The 22,809-nt window shown below is 44.8% G+C and overlaps 3 protein-coding genes across 4 annotated transcripts; 1 reads left to right on the plus strand and 2 right to left on the minus strand.

Moving 5' to 3' along the window:
- Window positions 1–901: 901 nt before the first annotated feature.
- fgf9 (fibroblast growth factor 9) lies at window positions 902–6,029 on the minus strand. The gene is made up of 4 exons (XM_020635437.3): window positions 4,297–6,029; window positions 2,349–2,477; window positions 1,850–1,953; window positions 902–1,743 (listed from the first exon to the last, which is right to left on the minus strand). The coding sequence occupies exons 1-4, from the start codon at window positions 4,469–4,471 to the stop codon at window positions 1,561–1,563; spliced, it is 591 nt and encodes a 196-aa protein (XP_020491093.2). The 5' UTR covers window positions 4,472–6,029; the 3' UTR covers window positions 902–1,560.
- A 121-nt stretch (window positions 6,030–6,150) lies between these two features.
- On the minus strand, window positions 6,151–18,215 carry ccdc93 (coiled-coil domain containing 93). Of its 2 annotated transcripts, XM_065962401.1 has the most exons (24): window positions 18,085–18,215; window positions 17,420–17,533; window positions 17,120–17,214; window positions 16,233–16,344; window positions 15,872–15,970; window positions 15,722–15,778; window positions 15,180–15,280; window positions 14,297–14,314; window positions 13,944–13,980; window positions 13,232–13,333; window positions 12,903–12,953; window positions 12,734–12,820; window positions 11,881–11,997; window positions 11,602–11,664; window positions 11,125–11,198; window positions 10,721–10,802; window positions 10,267–10,341; window positions 9,791–9,862; window positions 8,665–8,773; window positions 8,486–8,568; window positions 7,830–7,867; window positions 7,642–7,726; window positions 7,434–7,547; window positions 6,151–6,629 (listed from the first exon to the last, which is right to left on the minus strand). In XM_065962401.1, exons 1-24 carry the CDS (start codon window positions 18,169–18,171, stop codon window positions 6,573–6,575), a joined length of 1,929 nt encoding a protein of 642 aa, XP_065818473.1. In that variant the 5' UTR covers window positions 18,172–18,215; the 3' UTR covers window positions 6,151–6,572. The 2 variants fall into 2 exon arrangements, with proteins under 2 accessions (XP_065818473.1, XP_020491064.1); XM_020635408.3 differs by lacking the exon at window positions 14,297–14,314.
- A 305-nt stretch (window positions 18,216–18,520) lies between these two features.
- Window positions 18,521–22,545, plus strand: si:dkey-251i10.3 (uncharacterized protein LOC553498 homolog). The gene is made up of 3 exons (XM_020635410.3): window positions 18,521–19,289; window positions 19,609–20,553; window positions 21,201–22,545. The coding sequence occupies exons 1-3, from the start codon at window positions 18,599–18,601 to the stop codon at window positions 21,998–22,000; spliced, it is 2,436 nt and encodes an 811-aa protein (XP_020491066.2). The 5' UTR covers window positions 18,521–18,598; the 3' UTR covers window positions 22,001–22,545.
- The last annotated feature ends 264 nt before the right edge of the window (window positions 22,546–22,809 follow it).

Here is a 22,809-nt window from a genome sequence, read left to right on the forward strand (position 1 = left end):
TGTCCCATTTGTATTTAACCATTGGAGCCCTCGCAGCCTCAATCACTCAATCACTTTCCAGGTGACGTCAATAAAGTCAGTAAGGGCTCAGGGCTCAGGGTTCAGGGAGGACATTGAGATTCAGCCATAGACATGAACTGAAGCACATAAACAGGAAGTGGTTACAGATTACAAAATAAATGCTAGCCCTTGTTTAACTGTGGTCCACCTGGGGCGTTGACTTATGGAGGGGTGGCCTGATGTTTGTGGACTCACGCAAGCAAATTAATTTTATTTGTTTTTACCCTTTCTATCCCCACTGATGATATGTTCTTGTTAGAAACACAATTTGGCAACATGTAAATCTTCATAGCTTGATTCTACAGGGACTCAAAAACAGAGATTTTTCTGCAAAGCCACAATTTTAAGTTTTCAGAAAGTTGCATGCAAACTGTTGTCTTAAGTTGCAAAAATATTTTTTTTGGCAATTAAGTCCTTTTACATTACGACTGTGTGCACAAGTTTTTCCTTGGAATTTTTTATGGAAAGTGCAAAGTATTTCTTTACAACTGCAAGTACGACTATCAGCCTGTTGAAAAGAGCCGGAAGAGTTGATATGTTCTTAAGTCCCACCTCTGATGAGGTAAATAGCCAATCATAGATTTGGACTTTGGGGTGGCCGATCAGGTTTGAAGGGGGGCCCATGCCACCCCTCTGGACACGCCCCTGACTGTCTAAATCATAAATCTTTTTCACAAGAGTTTGATAACAGCATTGGAGGACCAACACAGTAAACATTTATATCTTTATCTCTAAAGATCGGAGAGAAATCTGAGAACGATATCGGCTGATATCTCGGTGTGGGTTTTGATCTCGACCAACGTAAATGAGATGACTTCACTGCAACATGATTATATAAAAATAGATGTTTTTATTTCACAATGAAAATAAATAAAACTTCTAAATAAAATGAATACGATCAAAGTGAACGGTTTGAACTGAAACACACGTTTTACTTTCAACATAATAAATTATTCTGTGTGTTCACGTTCATTAAATATACATCTATAAGATAATTACGCTGCATAAATTATTGTTTCTGGACGCTGGAACAAGAGGTAACTCCAACATTTATACATTAGCACCATGAAGAGCTGGACACCGAGGACCTGAAGCCGTCGCTCGAGACAATAAATAAATAATTCTGGAAAAAGTTCACATATTCAAAATGTCCTGGAAAGCCGGGGATGCTGCCCCTGCTGGCCGTTAGAACACATGCAGGTTCAAGTCACTTCTGCGTCCAACCAGGCACTACTTCCACTTCCTGTCCAGTCTATGATCGCACATTGAGCGTCCGTTATTTATGAAAGATCCTCAAAGTGTGGTGGGCTCCTACGGGAGGTTGAGTACTGTCTGAGTTTCTTACAAGGAAGTAAATCTCCAAATAATTCCTCCCAGTGGATCTCAAGTTTAGGCTGCAGTGGTTAGCGCTGTCGCCTCACAGTGAGGAGGTTCCTGGTTTGAATTTGTATTCCTACTTCGAATTCATATCTGGAAGAGCCGCCCGGCAGTGGATGCTTTTCACGGTGTCTTCCGCGGTAAGAAGTGGGTGCAGGCCTGGGTTCGGCCCACGCTGTTGCCCTTCCTGAGCTCTCCTTTGGTGGACAGAGCGAGATAGAGGCCCGGGTGAGACAGAGAGGAGTAGGTGGTGTAGTGGTTCTCCTCCAGGTTCTCCTTCAGCAGGCAGTCGTCAGAGAACTGCTCCTGGAGAACGACGACAATGTGTTAGCTGATTGTTTCTGGTTAAATTATAAATCCTCACCCGAGGTGTTAGGTCATTAATCTTTGTGTAACACAGTTTACTACATACCGCTCCATATGCCTGCCCGTCTCGGTTCATGCAGAGGTACAGGCCGCTCTTAACTCCTCGGATTCCAACCACGCCGTGTTTCATTGCAAACACCTTGAGCCAACCTGCAGGAGGGGAAGAACAATCAGGTTAGGAAATAAGTGCTGAGAGCAGGCGACCGTGGCGTTCTGTGGACATGAGAGAGACGCCATTCTCCCTGATGGAAGGTATTGTTCTATTAGATCGACTTTGAAACGATTATTTTAAACTGTAAATATTTGTTAAAGATATCAGGGAGAACATCGACAGCCAGATGTTTCCGCCTACAAGTAATTTAACATCCTCCTAAAATGATCCAATCAGAGCAGCTCGTTGAGTTTCTGCTCCGTCTGTATATTATCCACTTAAAGAGAGCAGCAAACTGAAACGCCTTTCCCCCACATTCAGTTCTGACTTTCACATCAAACAGGATCTTGTTCATACATAGAGATAAACGGTCATACATGTGGACTGAACTCACAGAACTCGGTGGGTTTGTGGACACCTCCCACAGAGCCGCCGGGCAGAATCTGCAGATGGTAACCGATCCCGACACGACAGTAGAGCAGCTGCTGATTCACTCTGGTTTTGACAGGGAGAGGACCGGAAGCTGTTTGATAAAAGAGACACGATGAGTTCTGAGGGAAAGAAACTTTGAAAACTACAAATTCATCAAATATGAAAAGTCAGAAACAGAAACCTGAGAGTATTTCTGATCATATGACACAACGCAGGATGTCACAGATTTATGTCGATGATCTTGAATATATCTTTAATGCAAAACTCGGAGGTCATGTCGTTGTAATCATTCTTTTTGTTCACATTGTTCTAAGAAAAGGATCCAAATGTTCTCAGTTTAAAGGAGCAGTATGTAACTCTCACACCTAGTGTTTAAAGTGAGTACTGCAGTCTATATTCTAAACATTGTAGAGAGCTGTCTCCCCCCGCCCCCTCCTCTCTAGAGTCGATGCTCACACAGGTTGTCATGTGGTGGACACTGAAGCTTCAGTGTTTATCCAGCTCTGCATCGGTCTGTAAACCTTTCTGTGTTCTAACCTCTCTCCATTTTTCAAAAACATCTCCAATATTGATCCTAGTTTGAGCACGTTTCTGCTCGTGGAGCTTATTAGAAACATGCAGAGGCTTTTTAGGTCGGGTACAATCACTTCTATCTGAACCAGTTCTCTTGCCCGCTTCCATCACTACAACACCTGTTGGTTTGACCTGATAACTGCTCTCATATTTGGCAAACCGAGGGGCGTCCAAAACGGCCGTGTAGGGGTGCCCTAAAACCGCCTACCTTCTCTGGTCCAAACAAATCCAGAGCATTCAGGACCAGAATCTAAAGTTAGAAGGAGGACATACTGGTGCTGCATTGTTGTCAGAGAAGCCAGCACTTCAACATAGCATGTTTCCTTAATGTCTGATCATATAGTAAGGTCACTTTAACATTTCAGTTACCACACATCTTACTGACTGCTCCTTTAATTTCAGCTGATATGATGAAATAATTATCATATATATATAATAAAAATAATAATAATAATAATTTTATAATATTAAAAACAGATTACATTTGCAAAGAGTTAGAAACAAAAACAAAAACTTTTTAAAGCACACCAAAGAGAAAACATAGAAGATTAGATTAAATAAAGAATGAAAACAAATGTTTGTTTTTACTCTCCTCTCAGAGCTCCTTCTTTAAAAGTCGGATTCTTTCTGATAATTTATTATGAAAGCCATCGTCTTCATTATCGTCTATTTATTTGAATCCTGAGCGAGACCAAACACGGCCTGTGTGAATCGTTCTTATCTCTAATGTTATCGCTCTCCCTCTTTGTTGGACATTAACAGAATAAAAGAGTTTACAACACACGTCATTCAGATCTGTGCTTTGAGCAGCGACATTACACGCTTACTGAAGGGACTTTAATGACTTAAAATAAAACACGTTTTAATTATACCCACATGTGCTGCAACTCAAATAAACAGACAGATCTTTTCCCTCGCTGCACCCTCCCTCTGAAACTCTCTAGGAGTGTTTTAAAAAGCACCATCAAATAAAATGTGTTGTCATTATATAACAATGTTGATTGCAGCCTCTGCTGGTGAAGAGGAGTATTGTATACAACATGTATATTTTTGTCAAATCGTTTTATATTGTCCTTTTCTGTATCGATTTTTATTGCATTAAAGGTGGCATTACATCCCGAATGTCAAACACGGGATGGTCAGATTTACGGATCTGAAAAGGAGCAGCGAGCAGAACCATTTAAAAAAAACTTGACTTAAAAACTTAACATACATTTTAAACCACTTTCCACAGTTATGATGTTTTCTTTAACAGTTCACTTTTAACCTCCATGACATAGAAATGAAACAAAACCTTCAGTTTAGATGTCACTGAGTGAAGTCAGACTCTCGCTCACCTTTTGCCTTCAGGGCGTCCCTCATGTGGAGCTTCCAGAGTCCTCGCAGTCGGCTGCCATGATCCTCAGGCGAGACACCTGCTTCGTTTTTTTTTGCTTGCACACAGAGAACGAGGAGCAGCAGGAGGCCGGCGGGGAACAGCACCAGAGACGACACATTCATAATGAAACTCATCAGACACAAGTGATCATGTCCTACCAACTATCATGTCTGCTGTGTTGCACCTTTCTTCTTATGCTACTGAACTCCACTGTTGTCTGTGCTCATTTCCTCCGCTCATACTTCCTGCTTTTATCTCCTGAACGCCTCCTTCTGCTCTGAAGCTCTGACAGGGACACGCAGAGATACTCGACTGTACACATCATAATCAGAGACACATCAGTAACATTGATAAGTGATGTTCTCTGCATGAAGAAGCCCGTTTCTAACTTTTTAACTTCTTCTTCTGCTGAAACAGATCCAGTCTAAAGTCTGTCCTCTAATGCTGGAGTGCGTTGAAGGGATATTCAGGGGGAATTGATGAGTCTAGGAGCGCTCTGGCCCCTCGTACATGAAGAGGTTTGTGTGTCGCCCAATCAGGCCATGACGGAGAGGGACATGCAAACTGTCTGTTCGGTATCACAATCACTGAGATTGGAGAGAGAGAGAGGAGATGATAGAGCGAGCCGCAAAACATGAAACAGAGTAAAACACATGTTCATGTGACCTCAATTCAGTCACGTTTTGTTTTGGTTAGTTTTCATTTTTACAGGATTGTATAGCCTGGAAAAAGATCTAAATGTAAAGAAAGGCATCAGAATAAAAAGAGTCAAACAACGTCACCTCTTGGTTTTAAAAGTGAAGCCAATGCAGAAATGCCTTTACATCTCGTGGCGGCTGTGGCTCAGTTGGTAGAGTCTGTCGTATCTCAAACGGCTGGTTGGGGGGGGGGGTTCGATCCCCAGCACCTGCATCCACATGTCCGATGCGTCCTTGTGTCATCGGGAAAGCCCCGCCAAAGTCGGAATTCCTACTCAGTAACTCGAAGCAACTTTGGTGGTCCGAGTTCAAATCCAACAGTAACGTTTAAGCTGCAGCTATTGTGTTTCTTAGCAACTTAATCCTCTTTTAGGGTCATTAAATCAATCACACTTCTATCTGTGGACATGTTGTTGTGCGCAAAATATCTCATAGTGGGTTGTTGGAGCAAGCAGCAACCTCCAGTGTTAAAAAATGAAGCTGACGCTGAAGTGCAAAATCCTGAAGTACCTCGAGTGTCCACTAGAGGCTGCAGAAGCACAGGAAGTCACATACACACCCATTCTAAAAAGCCTGTTTTTACAGCAGAGATTAACATGTTTACAGCCTGGTTCAAAAACCCAAATAGGTGTGATTAGCTCATGTCTCGATCGACACACACTGTACGGGGGGGAATGTTTTGATGACTCATCCGTTTTGATTTGATGAAGGATAAGAGTTATTCACAATAAGGTGTGCAGCTGAACTGATTGACAGGCGGGCGCGGTGTAACGGTTTGTCAGGAGGCTTAAAACCCGCCTCAGCTCCAGCTCTCAGCCTGTCGTTAGGTTGACTGAAAGTTAGGCTGAGACAGCATTTCCAGCATGGAGACCGCCATCGATGGGACTCCAGCGCCCCCTGTATGAACAGACAGGTGACGTCACTCAGGCTTCAAACATTCATATTTACAGTGTATGATTTGGTGCAAATGTTGAGTGTTCTGGTGACACACAGCATGTTTCTTCCTCAGAGTCATCAAGTGACCTCAGACAACTCTTCTGATTGTTCTGATGTCTTCAATCAGCACAATGTGTGTGACAGAACACACACTATCTCACATGAGTAACAGCACAGGCTTTAAAGGGTTAATACAAAGGTTCCTTTATTTATTAGACACTGCTTGTACACGGTCACAGGGTGGTGACAGAAAGTAAGACATGAGGTGAATCGAAACTTCAGAGGCACAAAAGCAAAACGTAGTCTGCAAAGTAAGACAGCATGATTTCAGAAGAATAGAAAAAAAAAACGATATCTAAGAGTCAAGCGAAAGTAAGAAAGACGTCAGAGCATCGCTTGACGTGGTCAGCTGATTTGGCACATGTAAAGAATTCAGTGCAAAAGAAAAATCCATGTTCTAAGTGATGGATTACAAAGGCAGTCAGCTCAACACGATGATGAAATGAAATGTGGAATGTGAGATTACATGGATAGTCAATCTGTGATCGTTTAGCTCGTTTAAATTACACATTTAATTTACAGGTTACCAGGTGACCCGGGGTTAAGAGGCTCCTTTGGCTCTCAGCTTCGACAGCAGCATCTCGTTCTTCCGACACTCCTGACGACAGAAGAAGGAGGAAAATCGTTATTAGAGGCGGTGCAGCCATCAGAGCTGTCCTGGTTTAAAGTTAAGGCCCTGACACACAAAGCAGACCGCGAAGAACTAGGGGGGACAAAGGCCGTCTGTGGCGTCGCCTCACGTCTTGGCCAAAAAGTTGCACTTGAACACACCACAAAGACTACAGCCGACGGCTAACCACCACGTACGTTTTGTGCATGCATTAGAGGAAATAACTCTCCACGCCAGCAGTCCGTTGTTATGATATGAGAAGACGATTTTCACACAGCTGTCGGTCACCACTCGTATTATAGGTAGCTTACTAATGGAGAATTATGTCTGATAAAAAGTTTAAAATGGCGCTGGCGCTGTCAGCCCTTGGTCTTTTAGTGGAAAAAGAAAAGAAGAGGTGGAGGAGACAAATATGGAGAAACCGCACTAATGGTTGAAAGCATGGATACTACAGCGGCATGCTCAAGGGGCTTTCCTGAACCTGTGTCAAGAGCTGGAGATAAATGAAACCTCCCAACAGCCAATCACAGAGATTCCTCTCAACAACCGCACCGCTTGACAAATATCATCTCAACTTATTTCTCCCTCATATTTTATAATGCGTATAAAAGTAGAATCATTAAGTCCGAAGCGGTCAGTGACGTCACGATTCAAGATTTTAAACTTCGACCCGGTTCCAGTGAAAACAAAAAAATATATCTGTACCTGTTTGGATGCCATGGCAACAAAAAGAAGACTAACTTGTCCTTTAATCAGTGAGCTGCATGAGTCAGCTGCTGGTTGTCCCCTCACCTCTTTAAAGTCTTTGACAGTTTTGAAGTACAGTCTCTGTTTGTCGAGCAGCTCCAGGTACTCGTCGTTCAGCTGATCTCTCCTCATTTTGTTCTCCTGCTTCTTCTTCTCCATCTGAGAGAGCAGACAGGAAGTGTGTGTTCAAAGACGACCTCAGCATAAAACCCCCAAAGACAGTGAAATCCTAACAGAGCAGTTTGAGTTTCACCTTGATGCGACTCTGTTTGATTCCCTCCACTATCTGCTCCATCTGTCTGAGGAACTGCTCCTTAGCTGCTGAGGACGACATGGCCCTGAACAACACAGCAGCCAATCAGAACCCAGTTAAACATTACTACGGAGTCGGATTATACAGGAGACACGAAAAACACAAGAGAACTCAGCTTCAATACTCACTGCTGGAAGTTATCGTGAATGGAGTTCAGAAGATTCACCTACAAAAACAAAACAACATTTTATTAAAGGAGCAGTATGTAACTGACCCCTAGTGTTTAAAATGGGTACTGCAGTCCAGATTCAAAACATTGTAGAGAGCTGTCTCCCCCCGCCCCCTCCTCTCTAAAGTCGATGCTCATGCAGGTTGCCATGTGGTGGACACTGAAGCTTCAGTGTTTATCCAGCTCTGCATTGGTCTGTAAACCTTTCTGTGTTCTAACCTCTCTCCATTTTTCAAAAGCATCTCCAATATTGATCCTAGTTTGAGCACGTTTCTGCTCGTGGAGCTTATTAGAAACATGCAGAGGCTTTTTAGGTCGGGTACAATCACTTCTATCTGAACCAGTTCTCTTGCCCGCTTCCATCGCTGCAACACCTGTTGGTTTGACCTGATAACTGCTCTCATATCTGGCAAACCGAGGGGCGTCCAAAACGGCAGTGTGGAGGTGCCTTAAAACCGCCTACCTTCTCTGGTCCAAACAAATCCAGACGCTCTTGTATTGTCAAAAATTAAGTTTTGGATAAAGTCAAAACATTTGATCATTTTGGCTAAACTGTCCCTGAAACTTTGACGCCAACAAAGTTGCTGAATTTGAAAACACAAAGTAATACCTCACCTCTTTCTCCAGGTAAACCTTCTTGTCGTCTAACGTGTTGTACAGAGTGAAAAACTGTTTGGTCTCTTTGTGCGTCGCAGAAACTGAAAGACCAGGAAAAGAACACATCGAGATGTTATTTCTTTGTTTATGATTTTTTTCAAACTCTAGTTAAGACATGATGTCACAGAAGAACTCACCCTGGCTGTAGAGTTCAATAAATCTCTTCTGGTACTGGGTCAGCTCGGCCCGGCTCGGCACCTCGTCGATCTTTCTCTGCAGGATGGCGATCTCACGGTTCCTGCGAGCCTGAACAGAGGGAAGAAATGTCCCAGATCATTAAGATGTTAATGCCATGATTAAAAAGATATCATCTTCCTCTGTGCGCTGATCATGGTCATTCTGTGTGTGCAATGTTAAGCTAAAAGCTAACTAAAGAGCGCTAACATTAGCATTCTAACACAACAATACAGGCCACAGGTGATTGCAGCTCAAGCCTAGGGCAATTCTGTCCACCGCTTGTTCTTGACTTCGCTGGAGGAGAGCGGAGGCTTTAGTATGGAGGAGGCGTGGCCAAACAGCAGTTTGTTTTGGTTTCATGCTGGTGCTCAAGGGCGACATCTACTGGAGCAAAAGTCGCAAATTCTTCCTTTAAATTCCCCCGTCACTTTACATCCTGTAGCAGAAACTTTAACTGTGAAGGTCACTTTATCCTGGTTTGTTTTGAATATCACACAACCTCTTCTTAAGCTCGTATTATATGTGTCTCTGTAGACTAACAAACAGTCCATGTTGCAGTTTGGTCGTTTCTTGTCGTTGTGGTTTTATGTAAATTTGTAAGTGTGAACCACTGACCTGCTGAGGGACCACAGATGGAAATCAACCAATGGCTGCAATCTGGCATATTAACATGTTCAATAATGTGCACGGTCCCTTTAAACAAATAATAATGCCTTATACTTAAATGATGGATCTAAGTTCTTTTAATTATTTTTTGCAAAGAAACAGATTTGTAGTAAAAGTTAACAAAATAAAGTCCTTATTGTGGATTTAAAGGAAAGCGCCCCTTGATTTTAGATTTGAAGTAAAACATAATGCATTCAAACAACGGATTGTTCCTCTGGTATTTAGAATAATCAGCTGAGCCGATAAGCACACGTGCAAACACAGCAGAGAGTGACCCCCTGACTCATCACTTTGTTTGTTGTATTATTGTCAGTGCTATCAATTTGTCTCGTTCTTATCTGCAGCCCGTTATCGGCAGCTTTGACCTACTTCCCCTGCAGCTCCATCTTATTGTTGCGTCATGTAATGTGCAGTAGTTACCATGACCAGGCGGATCTTCTGCAGTTTCTCTCTGTCCGTGTTGTACTGTTTGTCTATCAGCTGGTTCCTCTCCTGAGAACAGGGACAGAAACAGAGGACGAGACGGAGAGCAGATTAAGAGGTTACACTTCACACGTTTCTTTCTGGGCTTTTCATGCCCGTACACAGAGACAGGACAGCGTGTAGGGTCAGACACCAGGGGGAGAGAGAGAGAGAGAGAGAGGGGGGGGGGGGAACGACATGCAGGGAAAAAACCTCAGGTCGGTCACCTGAAACCCAGGCCGCCCGCCTGGAGGACCACAGACCCTGTACATGGGACTTACCACTAGGCCACCAGTGACCCCACAGGCTTCATTTTAACTATTTTCCTCAGGAGGCCACTGAAGCTCTTGACCAACCTGAAGGCCTTTTTTCTAGAAAAGAACATCCCTAAATAATACTTCTTGTTTGGTTTGATTTTGGATACTGATGTGTACCTTCTCCTCCTCTGTGTCTTGTCCAGATGCTGTTTTCAGCTCCTCGATGTTCTGCTGCAGGCGGGTCATCTCCTCCTGCACACATCATCGACACGTTGAAGAGAAGAATAGAATCATTGAATGTTTAATACCAGAAAACATCTCTCTAAAAACAGGTGTGTGAGGAGTGGATCCCAGATGGTGACGTTCTTTTAGGGGGATAAAAAATGAAAATAAACCAGCTGAATTTAAACCCCCTGCAGGTGTTGCTTCTACCTTTGACGCTCCACCACCCACCCAACAGCAGGTGATCCTTCAGTGAGGATTTTTGTGAGAAACTATGAACATAAATTAAGATGTTCCTCTCTGGCGTTCCTGAGATTTTAAATTTGTGAGCATAAAACATGTCGCTGACTGTCAACGGTCGAAGCTGCATCGTTTGTTGTAGTAAGTGTCTGAGTGTGTGTGTACTCACTCTGCAGTGTGTGCGGAACTCCTGCTCCTGCTGCTTCAGGTTTTCATTCATGGTCACCAGAGCTCTCAGCTTCTCCAGGAGGCTGTTCAACGTAACACAACATTATTAAAGAGTCATCAGGGTTCATAAACAGATGAAAGAGTTTCATGTCATGTCAATCGAATATGATTCTTTAAAACATTGAACCTCTGAGGCGCCACTTCCAGGATCTTTAACAAATACAGAAGAGTGCACAGATCTCAGAGGCAGATTTATTTTGTCAGGAGGATCAAACGACATAAAGATGTCAGATATATAGCAGATTTCAAACGTTCAGAAAACTTCAGCATGCCTCCTGAAATTAACTTTGATATCTTCAGGAGTGCAGATTTGAAAAACAGCCATAAAGACTCTCCTCCGCTCACCTGCTGTCCGCCTGCTCCTCCATCTCCTCCAAAGACTTCATCTCCTTCTCCAGTTTCTCCGACTGCTCCGTGGCCTTTTGGAAAGATTCAGAAATGCCGGCTGTAAGACACTTTATCCTGCATCTTAATTTCCTTTGTGCTCTTCACTGTTTAAATAGAAAATGAATCTAAATGGTGGTCGCCGTTTTTTATGATGAGCACTTTTAAGGTTTGAGGAACTTTGTTCTCATGACAGCAGAACAGACGGGACCTCTGTTGTGTCTGATAGTTTCTGCTGACATATTGTTTTATAAAATAAAGATCTATTACATCCTCTGTTAGGTACCAAAATGTCAAACGTTTAATCTCCCGTTAATTAACTCACATGAACATTCAGCAGAGTTATCGATCACGCTTGCAGATATAAAACGAACAAAAGGACGTTAGCAAACGGAGGATGTGCTGTGTTTTTCAGCAGGTTAATACGGTCGGTCTTACCTCCACCAGGTTCTTCTTGGCCTCGTCAGAGCCAGCTTTCACCTCTGCATGTTTGGCTTGTAGCTGTCAAAAGATATTTTTTAAAATACGTTACTGGTGAACTAACAAAGAAGTGCTGCAGCTAGGATGTAAAACGACCATTTGCAATCTGCAATACATCCATCAAACAGGATGCATTCTAAGCTCAGGATCAAAGTGACTCTGTAATTATGTGATTGTGATTAAAGTCATTAAATAATGAAGTCATTAAAAACGGCTCATGGGGCGTGACCTCCTGACCTCCTCCAGCTGTTTGGTCTTCTGCTCGATCTGCTTGTTGAGTGAAGCCATAGCTCTGCGGTGTTGCTGCAGCGGGCCGTAGCGCTCCGATCGCTCCTCAGAGGACAGCTCCGACTGCTGCAGGGACACATGGGAAATGGAGTTTTAGCACAACAAGGACATGCGTTAATAAATAACCATAAACAGCAGCGTTATTGATTTCATCGAGAGCTGCTTGAACAATGTGCTCTGTGTTTGTAAATGTCACCATTAAATGTCTGCAGCAGTTAATACCTCAGATTTAATCTCCCTGTTTTATGTTTCCCTCTAAAAAACTTCAGCAAAACAAAACGCTTCAAACAAGGACAAAAGAAGAAATCTTTTTAGTGACTCAAAGGGTCTCAACGTGTGACTCTCCACAAAAGGTACACGAGGACCCAGATTTAAGGCTCCAGATCGTATCGTACCTTTTTAAAACTTTATGAATAAAAAGCTCAGAAACACAGCAGCAGTTTGGCTTGGACGGCGTACAGGAACTCTGATTTGGAAATATACTGATATGATCAGGTTAGTAATGATATTCTTGGAAGTAGCAATATGTAACTCTGACACCTAGTGTTTAAAATGGGTACTGCAGTCTAAATTCAAACCATTGGAGAGAGCTGCAGAGCATGCAGCATTGTGTGGTGTTTCACTTTTCTAAAGCTGGTGAGGAGACGGGAGGAGTTTCACATTTCTCTCCTGTAGGAATGCCTGAATCCTCCGCTCAGCAGGCGAATCACTGCTGCCTTTGTGAATGAGGATTTTTTTAAAAGCTGAGAAAACAAGAGAAGCAGCTTCTTACAGGTTGAAATATGAGCGTGTTGTTTCTCACCTTCTCTGCGTACTCCGAGGCGATCTGTTTGATTTCCTCCGACTGCAGTCCCACTATCTGACCCACTGCACTCGCTGTCAGCTTCCCCTGCACGGACACAAACCGTCTGTAACACAAGATCATAATGAACAATTCATCTTTGAATTCTAGACATTGAGTGGATGCCGACCTCTTCACTCGCCATGGCGGCCATGCTGGTCATCAGGGTTTTGATCCGCATCTGAGAGAGAAGAATCACAGTTACAACTTTATCACCACTTGAGGGTTAAAGTCTCACATTAAAGTCGTCCAGGTAACAGTAATCCAAATCTTGATCCAAAGAGGCGGCCCGGCCTGGGTCAGGGTCACCTCTGCTTCTGATGGCTTCTTAAATTCTTTGTTTTTGCTGACAGATTCTCATTACACTCGTACGTTTTCAATTGCAAGACTAAAAATAGAATTTTAAAATATTCAATCATTTCTGCTGTCAGCTCAACTGTGTATCTTTGAAGTGCTCACTTCCTCTGCTGCCTGCAGGTCGGCCTCCTCTGACACCTCGGCCATCCCAGGGGGCGCCGACTGACAGCCGCTGCTGCCCATCACAGCTTTCCGCTCGTCCACCTGGAGAGGGAGATAAGATAAAGACAAGAAGCAGTTTATTATATCAAACCAGACTCAAACGGCTTTCTTTCTAAATCAACACCAACAGATATTTCTATTTATCAAACCCTTCAGCCCCAACCAACGCTGACTCAAGTGACATCACTAGAGGACATCAGACAGCAGAACGCTGCAGGGCTGCCAGGGGTGGGCTGCTCTCCAGTGCTGGGAGAAGAGAGTCTATGTTCGATGTTTCAGCAGCTTACGTGGAGGCTTGAAGCCGTCTGGTGTAATTTTCCGTTTCATATTGGGGTGCTATCGTGTGATAAGCAGAAGAAGCAGTTTAGCGCCCTCTGCAGACTCATCCTGGGATTACTCCAACATCTAGGGAGCGGCATAATACTGTAGGTCAACTTTAAAGTCAAATCACTGAAGAACCGGGGTGCCAGATAGCCTAGGGGTTATGTCGCACGCCCCATGTACAGAGGCTTTAGTCCTCATTGAAGTGTCCGTGGGTTTGAGTCTAGCTTCGGCCCTCTCCTCCCAACATTTCCTGTCAGTCTTTAGCCGTCCTACCCAATAAAGCAAAGAGGCCTAAAATAATACCCTTATAAACCACTGGAGAACCTACCTGGTCTTGTTTAGACTGTTTGCTGAATCCATACCGCCTGGAGAGAGAGACAGAAAATACAGTGAGATAAACAAGGCGAGGACATAAATCAAGCCTCAAAGCCTGAAGAAGAAATACACCACCATGCCACACTGCAACACCAGCACATCATATAACATGAAACAGCTCCTCACTCAGGGCAACACATCTCAAATACAGGATAAATTATAAAGTGCATGAAAGCAGCTCCACAGTGTGCATCCATCATGCCTGAAATATGGGTTTGCATTCTCAGGCTGGCACATTAACCATAAAAGAAAGATAAACACGCTGACGCAGTGAGAGGAAGCTTCACACGTTCATTCAGTACTTACAGCAGGAAATCTGACACTCTAGTACACAGGTGGAGGTGGAGGGATGGATGAGAAAACAACATGTCAGACAGATAAAGCGGAGGAGAACAAGACTACAACAGGACATGACTGGAGTTAAGGTAAAAGAAGTCTGCAGACTTTTGGTTGAAATTGTCTTACTGTCCTGACAGAAGTTAATAACTCATGTGCTCTGAAAAAGGAACAAAGAAAATCTGTCATCTGTATCAGTTGTGAGCCTGTAAAAACTTCTACCAATGTCTGCCACGAGGTACCAATCTGATGAACCAATCACGTCTCCCTGACAAATGAAAACAAAATGTGTTTTGTGAATGCTACAACAAGAGCTGCAAAGATGAGTCCTGCAAACCTATTAAGTTGACTGAAAGGTACAACAATTTAAATATTTTTCTTCTTCTATTATTCTTCTCTGCCTTTTTCAGCTTTTCAAATGCGACAAGTCTTTGCTCCTCTTTGTCCTGTATGATGGTTAAACAAGCAAAGATTCATTTAATTGTTTTAATGTTTACATGAGCATACAGGACATCACTCATATAGGCTGCAGGTCTTAAGTGTTAAATGTGCAGGGCGTCTTAGACTTCACATTTGACTCGAGTGATGCACATTGTCTACAGAAAGAGTCAGAAACGTTGAACTCCTCAGGGTGACAGAACAAGGAGAGAAATGATCCAAGAGTAAAGAAGAGAAGAAGCACTGGATGTTCATACGACTGCTTATCGAGTGGCAAACAGTCATGATTTTTTTTTAAATGCAGATAAAAGTGAGGCGTCTGAGAGCCACAAGGACAAGAGTGAATTCTCAGAAAGTGAAGGAGAACACGCACACACCGTCACACACACACTGTACTCCTGAGGTGAACTCTGACCTGCCGTACTCCAGCAGAGTGGAGTGAACTTTGGACTCTTCGTCCAGCAGCTCTCCGGCGTCTCTCTGCCTCCTGTACCTCCTCTGAGGTTTGTACACCTCCTGAAGAAGAAAGAATAACACATCAGCTGGAGACACGACCAGAAAACTGACTGTTTGAGGCCATGCAGCATCAACATTAATATAAATGCTCAGTCCCAATATACCCCTTGCCCTCTGCCACCTCCTAAATGCACGCTCTGACGAGGGATTGGGTATCCTGATTCTTGTTGGAATGGAGGTGTTATGAGAAATCTCCCAGAATGCCTATCCCATAGCGTCGTCGCGTTTGTTTATGTAAATGCCGTCGTCAACTACTGATGACCTTTCAGTGTCAGGGAGGGTCGTCCCATTTCTTAGAGGGGATTTCGCACTTACGCTCTCATCTTACTCTTACAAGAGGGGTTAAGATTAGAAATGGGACTGAGCCTGATAATATGAGAATATTCTTTCATTTATGGATGAAGTAGTGACATCATTTATGTAATGAATGAATGAACTCACCAACACGTCTAGAACGGCCTTCGCAGCCTTGTCTTTCCTCTGATTGAACTCTTCATCCTACATCACAGAGTTTCACAGAACATGATGAGAGTCAAAATCTGGGATGTGATGTGAAAGATCAGCAACACGTTGTGGCTCTGGTTCTGTTACCTCTGGAAGGCTGTGGGTTTTGTTGAACTGAGAAATGGAGTACGCTCTCACATAGTCTCCCATCTCCTCCCGCGTCTCGATGGCTCTCTTCACCAGCCACTGACGGAAGACAACACAAGGATCATCAGATATAAGGAAAAGTAAAGAAAACAAAACAAAGAACTTCTGCAAACTTCACGGATCACAGATGCCTTCAAAGCACAGATCCTTGACACCTTATTTGTCATCTTCACTCACATTTAAATGTGCAAGCCAAACAGATACAGACAAACCACATTACAAAGTTACTTTAATGGTCATAGACAGTATTCATATTTTTAAATGCTCTGCACCTGACACTCTTGTGGATGGATTCTCTCACCTGTATCACTGGAAAGATGTGGATGAAATCCAGCCCTTGGATTTGATGCGGCTCCAGGCGATGAGGACACTTCATCTTGGGTAACACAGAGACTATTTTCTCTGTCAGCGCTCTGCAGAGGAAGAGATACTCATCAGGGACTGATCCAGCTCTTGTGTAAAGTCTTTAGAATTGCTGTTACACTGTTATCAAAAACCAAGAGGGAGGATTAGACACAACCGTGTATCATCAATCTGTGCTGTAATTATCATTTGGTCTGCTGTCTTTTCACCTGCAGCTTTTTAACTGGTTAGTTTGTAAACGCTGAATTGTATTGTGACGATTTGGTGTTGAATTTGTAGCTACCTGAATTAATGAATTTTACGGCGCATGCTTTACTGAGAATGAAAGTCTTCCTGCTGACGGCCACAAGTGCCTACATGTACCAGGATGCATTGCACATAGATCTTTCAGGATACAATGTTAAACTGTGGTGCAGTTCCCAGAAGAAGCTCACCCTGTGATTTTACTAGGGAGGCTGGCAGGAAAATTCTGGGTAAAGTTGGAGTGAAATATTCGGCCGATTGGATTCACACTTGCAGCTCAGCCAGAAAAACTTAAGGAAGTTTTCAGGTGTTTTTTTGCAAGTGTGAATCAATGGACATGTCTCAATGTGCGCCCTCAGAGTAGCCATATATTTGGATCGGTTACCAAATACTACAACATTCTTAGAGTAAGAGTAAGAGTAAGGTATTTTATCTGCTTTTTGTAAAGTGTCTCGAGATAACACTTGTTATGAGTTGAGGCTATACAAATAAAAATTGATTGATTGTTGTCCAATAATCAATGTTGACATGAGACAGCTTAATATCTCATAAGGGCAAATCCTTTACTAAAAAAAAACTTACATTTTCTGTCCAATGGTTGAGTTCTCTTGGAAAAGAAGATCCACATCGATGTCAAAGTTACAGGTGGTGATGCACCAGGTCATACCGCCGACCACCTGAAGAGGAAGAAACAGGATGAGTGACGATGGGTTGAGTTACTGTTTTTGTACACGAGTAGCACTGTCATCTGTGTTAAGCTTCTTTTTTTAAATCACTGATGTATGGGTGCCGTTAAACCACAGACCCATTCTGCAACAAGGCCACTTGTTTCCCCCTCAGACAGGCACAAGTAGAGCACAGACCGGTCCTGGTTATGTGTACCTTATCAAAGGGGGACAGCCCTTTAATGCGGGCTCTGAAGTATCCAGCAGCCAACAGGAGCTCCAGGATCTCAGCCAGCTTGATGCTCTGCTCCTCATCCTCTCTGGTTTCCACCTGGGAACCAAACATATCGTCATCATTACCATCACCATCACCACCACCACCACCACCACCACCACCACCATCATTGTCTTTACCATCACCATCACCACCATCATTATCATCCCACATCTTTGTGAGGGATTGAGGGAAATCCGGGTAGCCCTGGATAAGAAGATCTGTGGCTTTCCAGATGGGCTGTTTAATCTAATTAACTGAGATAGCTAGCTTGTGCAGGTGTTACGATTTAACTCGTGACAGTGTTGCATGTTGGCAGTTCAGATATAAGAGATGGAAAGTGTCCTAACCAAGTCCTGTTTGTTAACTTTGTTATCATATTGCCAAATGGTACGCACAACCTAACAAAAGAGGCATTCACTTCACGTTTACTGGACGAGAACCACAAACTCCTTCGGCTAAAAGACACCAAATAACACGGTGACCGATCAAACCTCAACATCTGTCACCGTGAAGTTGCAGCGCTTTACGGAGGAGTGTGTCGATATTTGTTCGTCTTTTACGTGTTGGTAAAACTAAGTAGAATCTTTTTTTTAAGGTGTTTTTACCTGAATGAGGTTGCCGTCTTGGTCATACTGTGCTCCTATTTTGGAGCCCGTTCTCACTCTGTGGAAAACAGACGAAGCCGCCGCCATATTGAACTAAAGTGTGGACGAAGGAGACAGGTCACATGATGAACGTGACGCGTCATGTGACAACACTCTATACACTCTGATGCATACTGTAGATATGTTTGTGACCTACTGCAGATCTTGCATTTATTCACATACTGTATACTGTTATTGTATATTTTTGTGTTGTTGTATTTTTACTCTGTCATCTAAATATGCTGCTTTTTGGATTGGGAAAATTAATTAAAAAAAATATATATATAATTGTCGTCCACTCTCCGACACAGTAGGGGGCAGTAGTGCGCCTTTACCCGATATGAAAGAAGAAGAGGACGAAGCAGGGTTTTGCGACAGTGACGCTCACGCTACACTTTACGACAGCGGCTTGGTTTTGCGGCACACGTGTGTGTACAGCTCGGCAGCAGTCCGGTGGTGTTGAACTCTGTGCATCATGGCGAAAGTTTCCTCTAAGAAGAAATTGAGCAAAACGAAAGCGAAGAAGAGCTCCGAGGTGGCTGGTGACAGCGCAGTGAAGAAGACGGAGGTGGTGTACGATGAAGAAGAAGAAGAGGATAAGGAGGATTTCAACGAAAATGTCACCAGTGAGGAAGAGGAGGAGGACGGCGAGGATGAACGAAGACGGCAGAAGCTCCTGGAGGCCATCAGCGCTCTGGGGGGAAAGAGGAAGAAGACCCTGGGGGAGAGGTCGGAGGCGGCCGTGCAGCTGTCCGAGTTCAGCGTGAACGCGGAGGGAGAGGGCGACAAGATCAACCTGTCCGACCTGATCGGCTCCATGGACAAAACCCCCCAGGTGTCCGCGAAGACCAGGAAGCAGCTGAAGACGCTGCAGCAGAGCAACCGGACCGTGGAGAGTCCTCTCAGTAAGCAGGAGACCGAGAGGATCCAGAGGGACGTCGCTTTCCAGAAGGCGGCCTCGGAGGTGACCCGCTGGAAGAGCATCATCCAGCAGAACCAGCGGGCGGAGCAGCTGGTGTTCCCCCTCAACCAAGAGGCCCCCGGACCCAAACCCATGGAGAGGGTGGTGACCGGCTGGAAGGCGAGGACCCCGCTGGAGGAGGAGATCTTCGCCCTCCTCTCCGCCAACAAGCAGCCCATCCATGACCCCATCCTGACCCCGCAAGGCAAGTATAGGACTGTTGGCATGGGCATCAAGGTGGGGGGGGGGGATATGACACGAGTAAACATCAGACGATATCAATACCTGTTTTGATACCATGGCAACAACATTAGAAGCCGGACAGTGTGCAGGAAGTACCCAGTATCAGGTGTGTAGGACTTGTCTTTTGGTTACCGTGGTGTCAAAACAGGTATCATATCGTATAGTTTAAATTCTGGTATCATGTCAACCCTAACTCAGTTTTTATGTCGATCTGCTGCTTTTCATTGATCTCGGTATGAAAGGCTTTCTAATTAAACACGCCCTCTGTCCCCCCCCCGCAGAGGAGGTGTCCATGAAGGCCATGAGCCTGGAGGAGGCAAAGATCCGGCGTGCAGAGCTGCAGAAAGCCCGCGCCCTGCAGTCCTACTACGAGGCCAAAACCCGCAGAGAGAGGAAGATCAAGAGCAAGAAGTACCACAGAGTGCAGAACAAGGCCAAGCGCAAAGACTTTGTGAAGCAGTTCGACGAGATGGTGAAGTCGGACCCCGCTGCCGCCTTAGAGGAGCTGCACAAGATGGAGCTGGCGCGCATGCAGGAGAGGATGTCGCTGAAGCACCAGAACAGCGGCAAGTGGGCCAAATCCAAGGCCATCATGGCGAAATACGACGAGGGGGCTCGCAAAGCCATGCAGCAGCAGCTGGAGGTGAACAAGGACCTCACGCAGAAGCTGGTGACGGCGGTAAACGATGAAGAGGAGGAGGAGGAGGAGGACGAGGGAGGTGACCCCGAGGTGCTGCCTGATTTTGTGAACGATGCGGAGCAGGGAGTGGACTCCTCTAATCCGTGGATGAGAGGCAAACTTTCTGAAGACCCAGCTGAGAAGGAGACGAGTGAGATCGTGGATCTGACGGCAGAGGAGGAGTCTGCAGACGTGGAAGAGGAGGAGGAGGAGGAGGAGGAGGTGAAGGAAACAGAAGAAGAAGCGCTCCTCAGAGAGTTTGACAGCAGGAGGAAACGGCGTCAGGCTCTGATACCTGTGATATCTGTGGATGACGATGAAGAGGAGGAGAGTAAAACTGCAGCAGAGGAGGAAGAAGAGAGTAAAACTGCAGTGGAGGAGAAGGAGGAGAGTAAAGAGGAGGAGGAGAGTAAAGTTGCAGCAGTGGAGGAGGAGGAGGAGGAGGAAGAGGAAGAGGAGGAGCAGCTCTCAGAGTTTACAAACCTTTACAAAGAAATCGCAGAGAGCCGACGCGGGGCTGAAGCTGAGCAGGCGGAGGCCGCAGCAGGTAAAGTACCAAAAATAATCAGCACTGATTCATAACGAGAAGGCCGCGTGGTTGAGCTCGTGTTGGAAACACAGAGAGCTGACGAGTGTGACCCAGCGACAGTGCATCTCAGGGAAGCGGATCAGCGTGACGTAAACACCTTCTTAAATCAACCAGAGTGTTTCTATATTTATTTAATCTTCAGACTTAAAACCCTTACAGCCCAAATCAACAATAAGACCTCAAACATTTTGTCTACAGTGGATTTGAATGCGTGACATTTGCCTGTGAAAATGCATCTATGTAGCCCTTTTCAGATTCCATTTTTCACCAAAGTGCCGTAACTCAAATCAGCCGACATCACATCTTTGTACGTTCATATTGATTCTGGGATGGCGTAGTTTAAGCGTCCCAGTCTGAGAACTCACACAGTCAGACATGCACACACATCATGTTGAAGTATTTTGACGGCTGAAGTCGTAAGAGAGTCTTTTAAAGACTACATTTAAACTGTTACCGGAATAAAGTCGTAATATTTTGAGCAGAGTTGGCAGATTTTCTCCTCCCCGGTTTAATCGGGCGTCTCCACATTCGGTTGAAAACGTCGTCACTGTTAAACTTCTTGTGGCGTTGTTTAAGTGTCTCATCTCGTCGTCTTTCTCTTGCAGCGGCGGACACAGAAACCTCCTCGGCTCAGCTGGAGGAGACCCTGATGAGGATCAGGACTCTGGAGGACACAGAGGAGCTCCTCATGCAGGAGGAGTCAGCCGCTGATGAAGCGCCTGTTCCCCCTCCTGCTGCAGAAAACCCGCCGCCTGCGAGTCAACCAGCGGGGACAAACAAAAAGAGGAAGCGAGGGATCGAGCTCAAGCAAGTCCTCACCAAGGCGACCAAAGTGATCCAGGTCCCGCTCGCTCATACCGTGGAGGACGCCGAGGACTCTGACGACAATCAGGAGCAGAGGGGGCTCATCAGGGAGGCCTTCGCCGGGGACGACGTTGTCTCCGACTTCCTGAAGGAGAAGAGGAAGCAGGAGGCCGCGGGGAAGCCGCAGGTGGTGGACCTGACGCTGCCCGGGTGGGGCGAGTGGGGCGGGACGGGACTTAAACTGTCCCGCAGGAAACGCAAGAAGTTTAGGATGAAAGCAGCGCCGCCTCCGCCCAGAAAAGACGTGAGCCTCCCGGGGGTCATCATTTCCGAGAAGAGGAACCGCTCCATCACGCTCCACCAGGTCAACACGCTCCCCTTCCCCTTTGAGACCCACACTCAGTTTGAGAGCACCATCCGCACGCCGCTGGGCCGCACCTGGAACACGGAGCGGACCGTGAAAAAGATCAGCAAGCCGAAGGTGGTGACCCGGATGGGCGCCATCATCGAGCCGATGGCGAGGGAGGAGCTGATGAAGGACAGGAATCAGGCGACTGTGGCGGACAGAAACAGTGTGAACTCTGGGAAAAGGAAACGTTGACCTGATTAAAGGAGCCAAAGCGATGTTTGACAAAAACGCTCAATGTGACGTTTCATCGTTTCTATTTTCAAAATAAAATCTGTTGAATCAAATATAAAAAGTCGGTGAAAATACATGGAATCACTTCCTGCTGTGGAGTTCTAGTTGATGTTTTTTTGCAGCAGCAACATGTGGAAGAAGTTGAAATCAATGTGTTTTTTAATGAGACAGATGTTCAGTGATTTATGCTTCAAAATAAAAGGTTAAAAAAAGTGTATTTAAAACAACATTCATAAGTAATCCAAACATAACTTTTACTTCTGAAGTGTGTGACAGAAACGATCAGTTTGTAGTCATTATAAAGTGTGGATAAAAACATGCAGCGAGTGTCTAACAATGTTTTAAAGAGTCACCCCAAAAAGCATGAAATCACACTTTATATTAAGAATCAGAATGGGGCGCTGGTGGCCTAGTGGTTGTGTTTTGCGCCCCCCATGTACAGAGGCTGTGGTCCTCATTGCTGACTGTGTTTGATCTGCTCTGAAAAGAAAACTTGTTGATGCAAACCCTGTTTCATTTATTTTTTTTATTCTTCATACTTTATTAATCCCTGAGTTTTAGTGAGCAACATGCTTCTCACACACATGACGAGGAGGTGTCGGAGTGAGGCTGCTACAGGGAGCGCGCCTGAGCTGTTGGAGGGTCAGTGCCTTGCTCCAGGGCACCTTGCCTCTCCAGCAACCAGACGATATTCCATATATGGTCAGGACGAGGACTTGAACTTGTGCGGACGCTCCGTACCCGTTTTAATTCCAAAGCAACAAAAAAAA

The sequence above is a fragment of the Labrus bergylta genome, chromosome 13, assembly GCF_963930695.1.
Source record: "Labrus bergylta chromosome 13, fLabBer1.1, whole genome shotgun sequence".
NCBI classification, from domain to species: Eukaryota; Metazoa; Chordata; class Actinopteri; order Labriformes; family Labridae; genus Labrus; species Labrus bergylta.

What these genes read in the sequence shown, in the direction of transcription:
- fgf9 (XM_020635437.3), bottom strand. Translation starts at nt 4,471, where the DNA reads ATGAGTTTCATTATGAATGTGTCGTCTCTGGTGCTGTTCCCCGCCGGC. An exon ending in GGACGCCCTGAAGGCAAAAG is followed by an intron (nt 2,478 to 4,296) that starts GTGAGCGAGAGT and finishes TTTATCAAACAG; the next exon opens with CTTCCGGTCCTCTCCCTGTC. An exon ending in ACGGGCAGGCATATGGAGCG is followed by an intron (nt 1,744 to 1,849) that starts GTATGTAGTAAA and finishes GTCGTTCTCCAG; the next exon opens with GAGCAGTTCTCTGACGACTG.
- ccdc93 (XM_065962401.1), bottom strand. Translation starts at nt 18,171, where the DNA reads ATGGCGGCGGCTTCGTCTGTTTTCCACAGAGTGAGAACGGGCTCCAAA. An exon ending in AGGCCGTTCTAGACGTGTTG is followed by an intron (nt 15,281 to 15,721) that starts GTGAGTTCATTC and finishes TTTCTTCTTCAG; the next exon opens with GAGGTGTACAAACCTCAGAG. An exon ending in AAGACACAGAGGAGGAGAAG is followed by an intron (nt 9,863 to 10,266) that starts GTACACATCAGT and finishes CCCTGTTCTCAG; the next exon opens with GAGAGGAACCAGCTGATAGA.
- si:dkey-251i10.3 (XM_020635410.3), top strand. Translation starts at nt 18,599, where the DNA reads ATGGCGAAAGTTTCCTCTAAGAAGAAATTGAGCAAAACGAAAGCGAAG. An exon ending in CCCCATCCTGACCCCGCAAG is followed by an intron (nt 19,290 to 19,608) that starts GCAAGTATAGGA and finishes CCCCCCCCGCAG; the next exon opens with AGGAGGTGTCCATGAAGGCC. An exon ending in GCAGGCGGAGGCCGCAGCAG is followed by an intron (nt 20,554 to 21,200) that starts GTAAAGTACCAA and finishes TTTCTCTTGCAG; the next exon opens with CGGCGGACACAGAAACCTCC.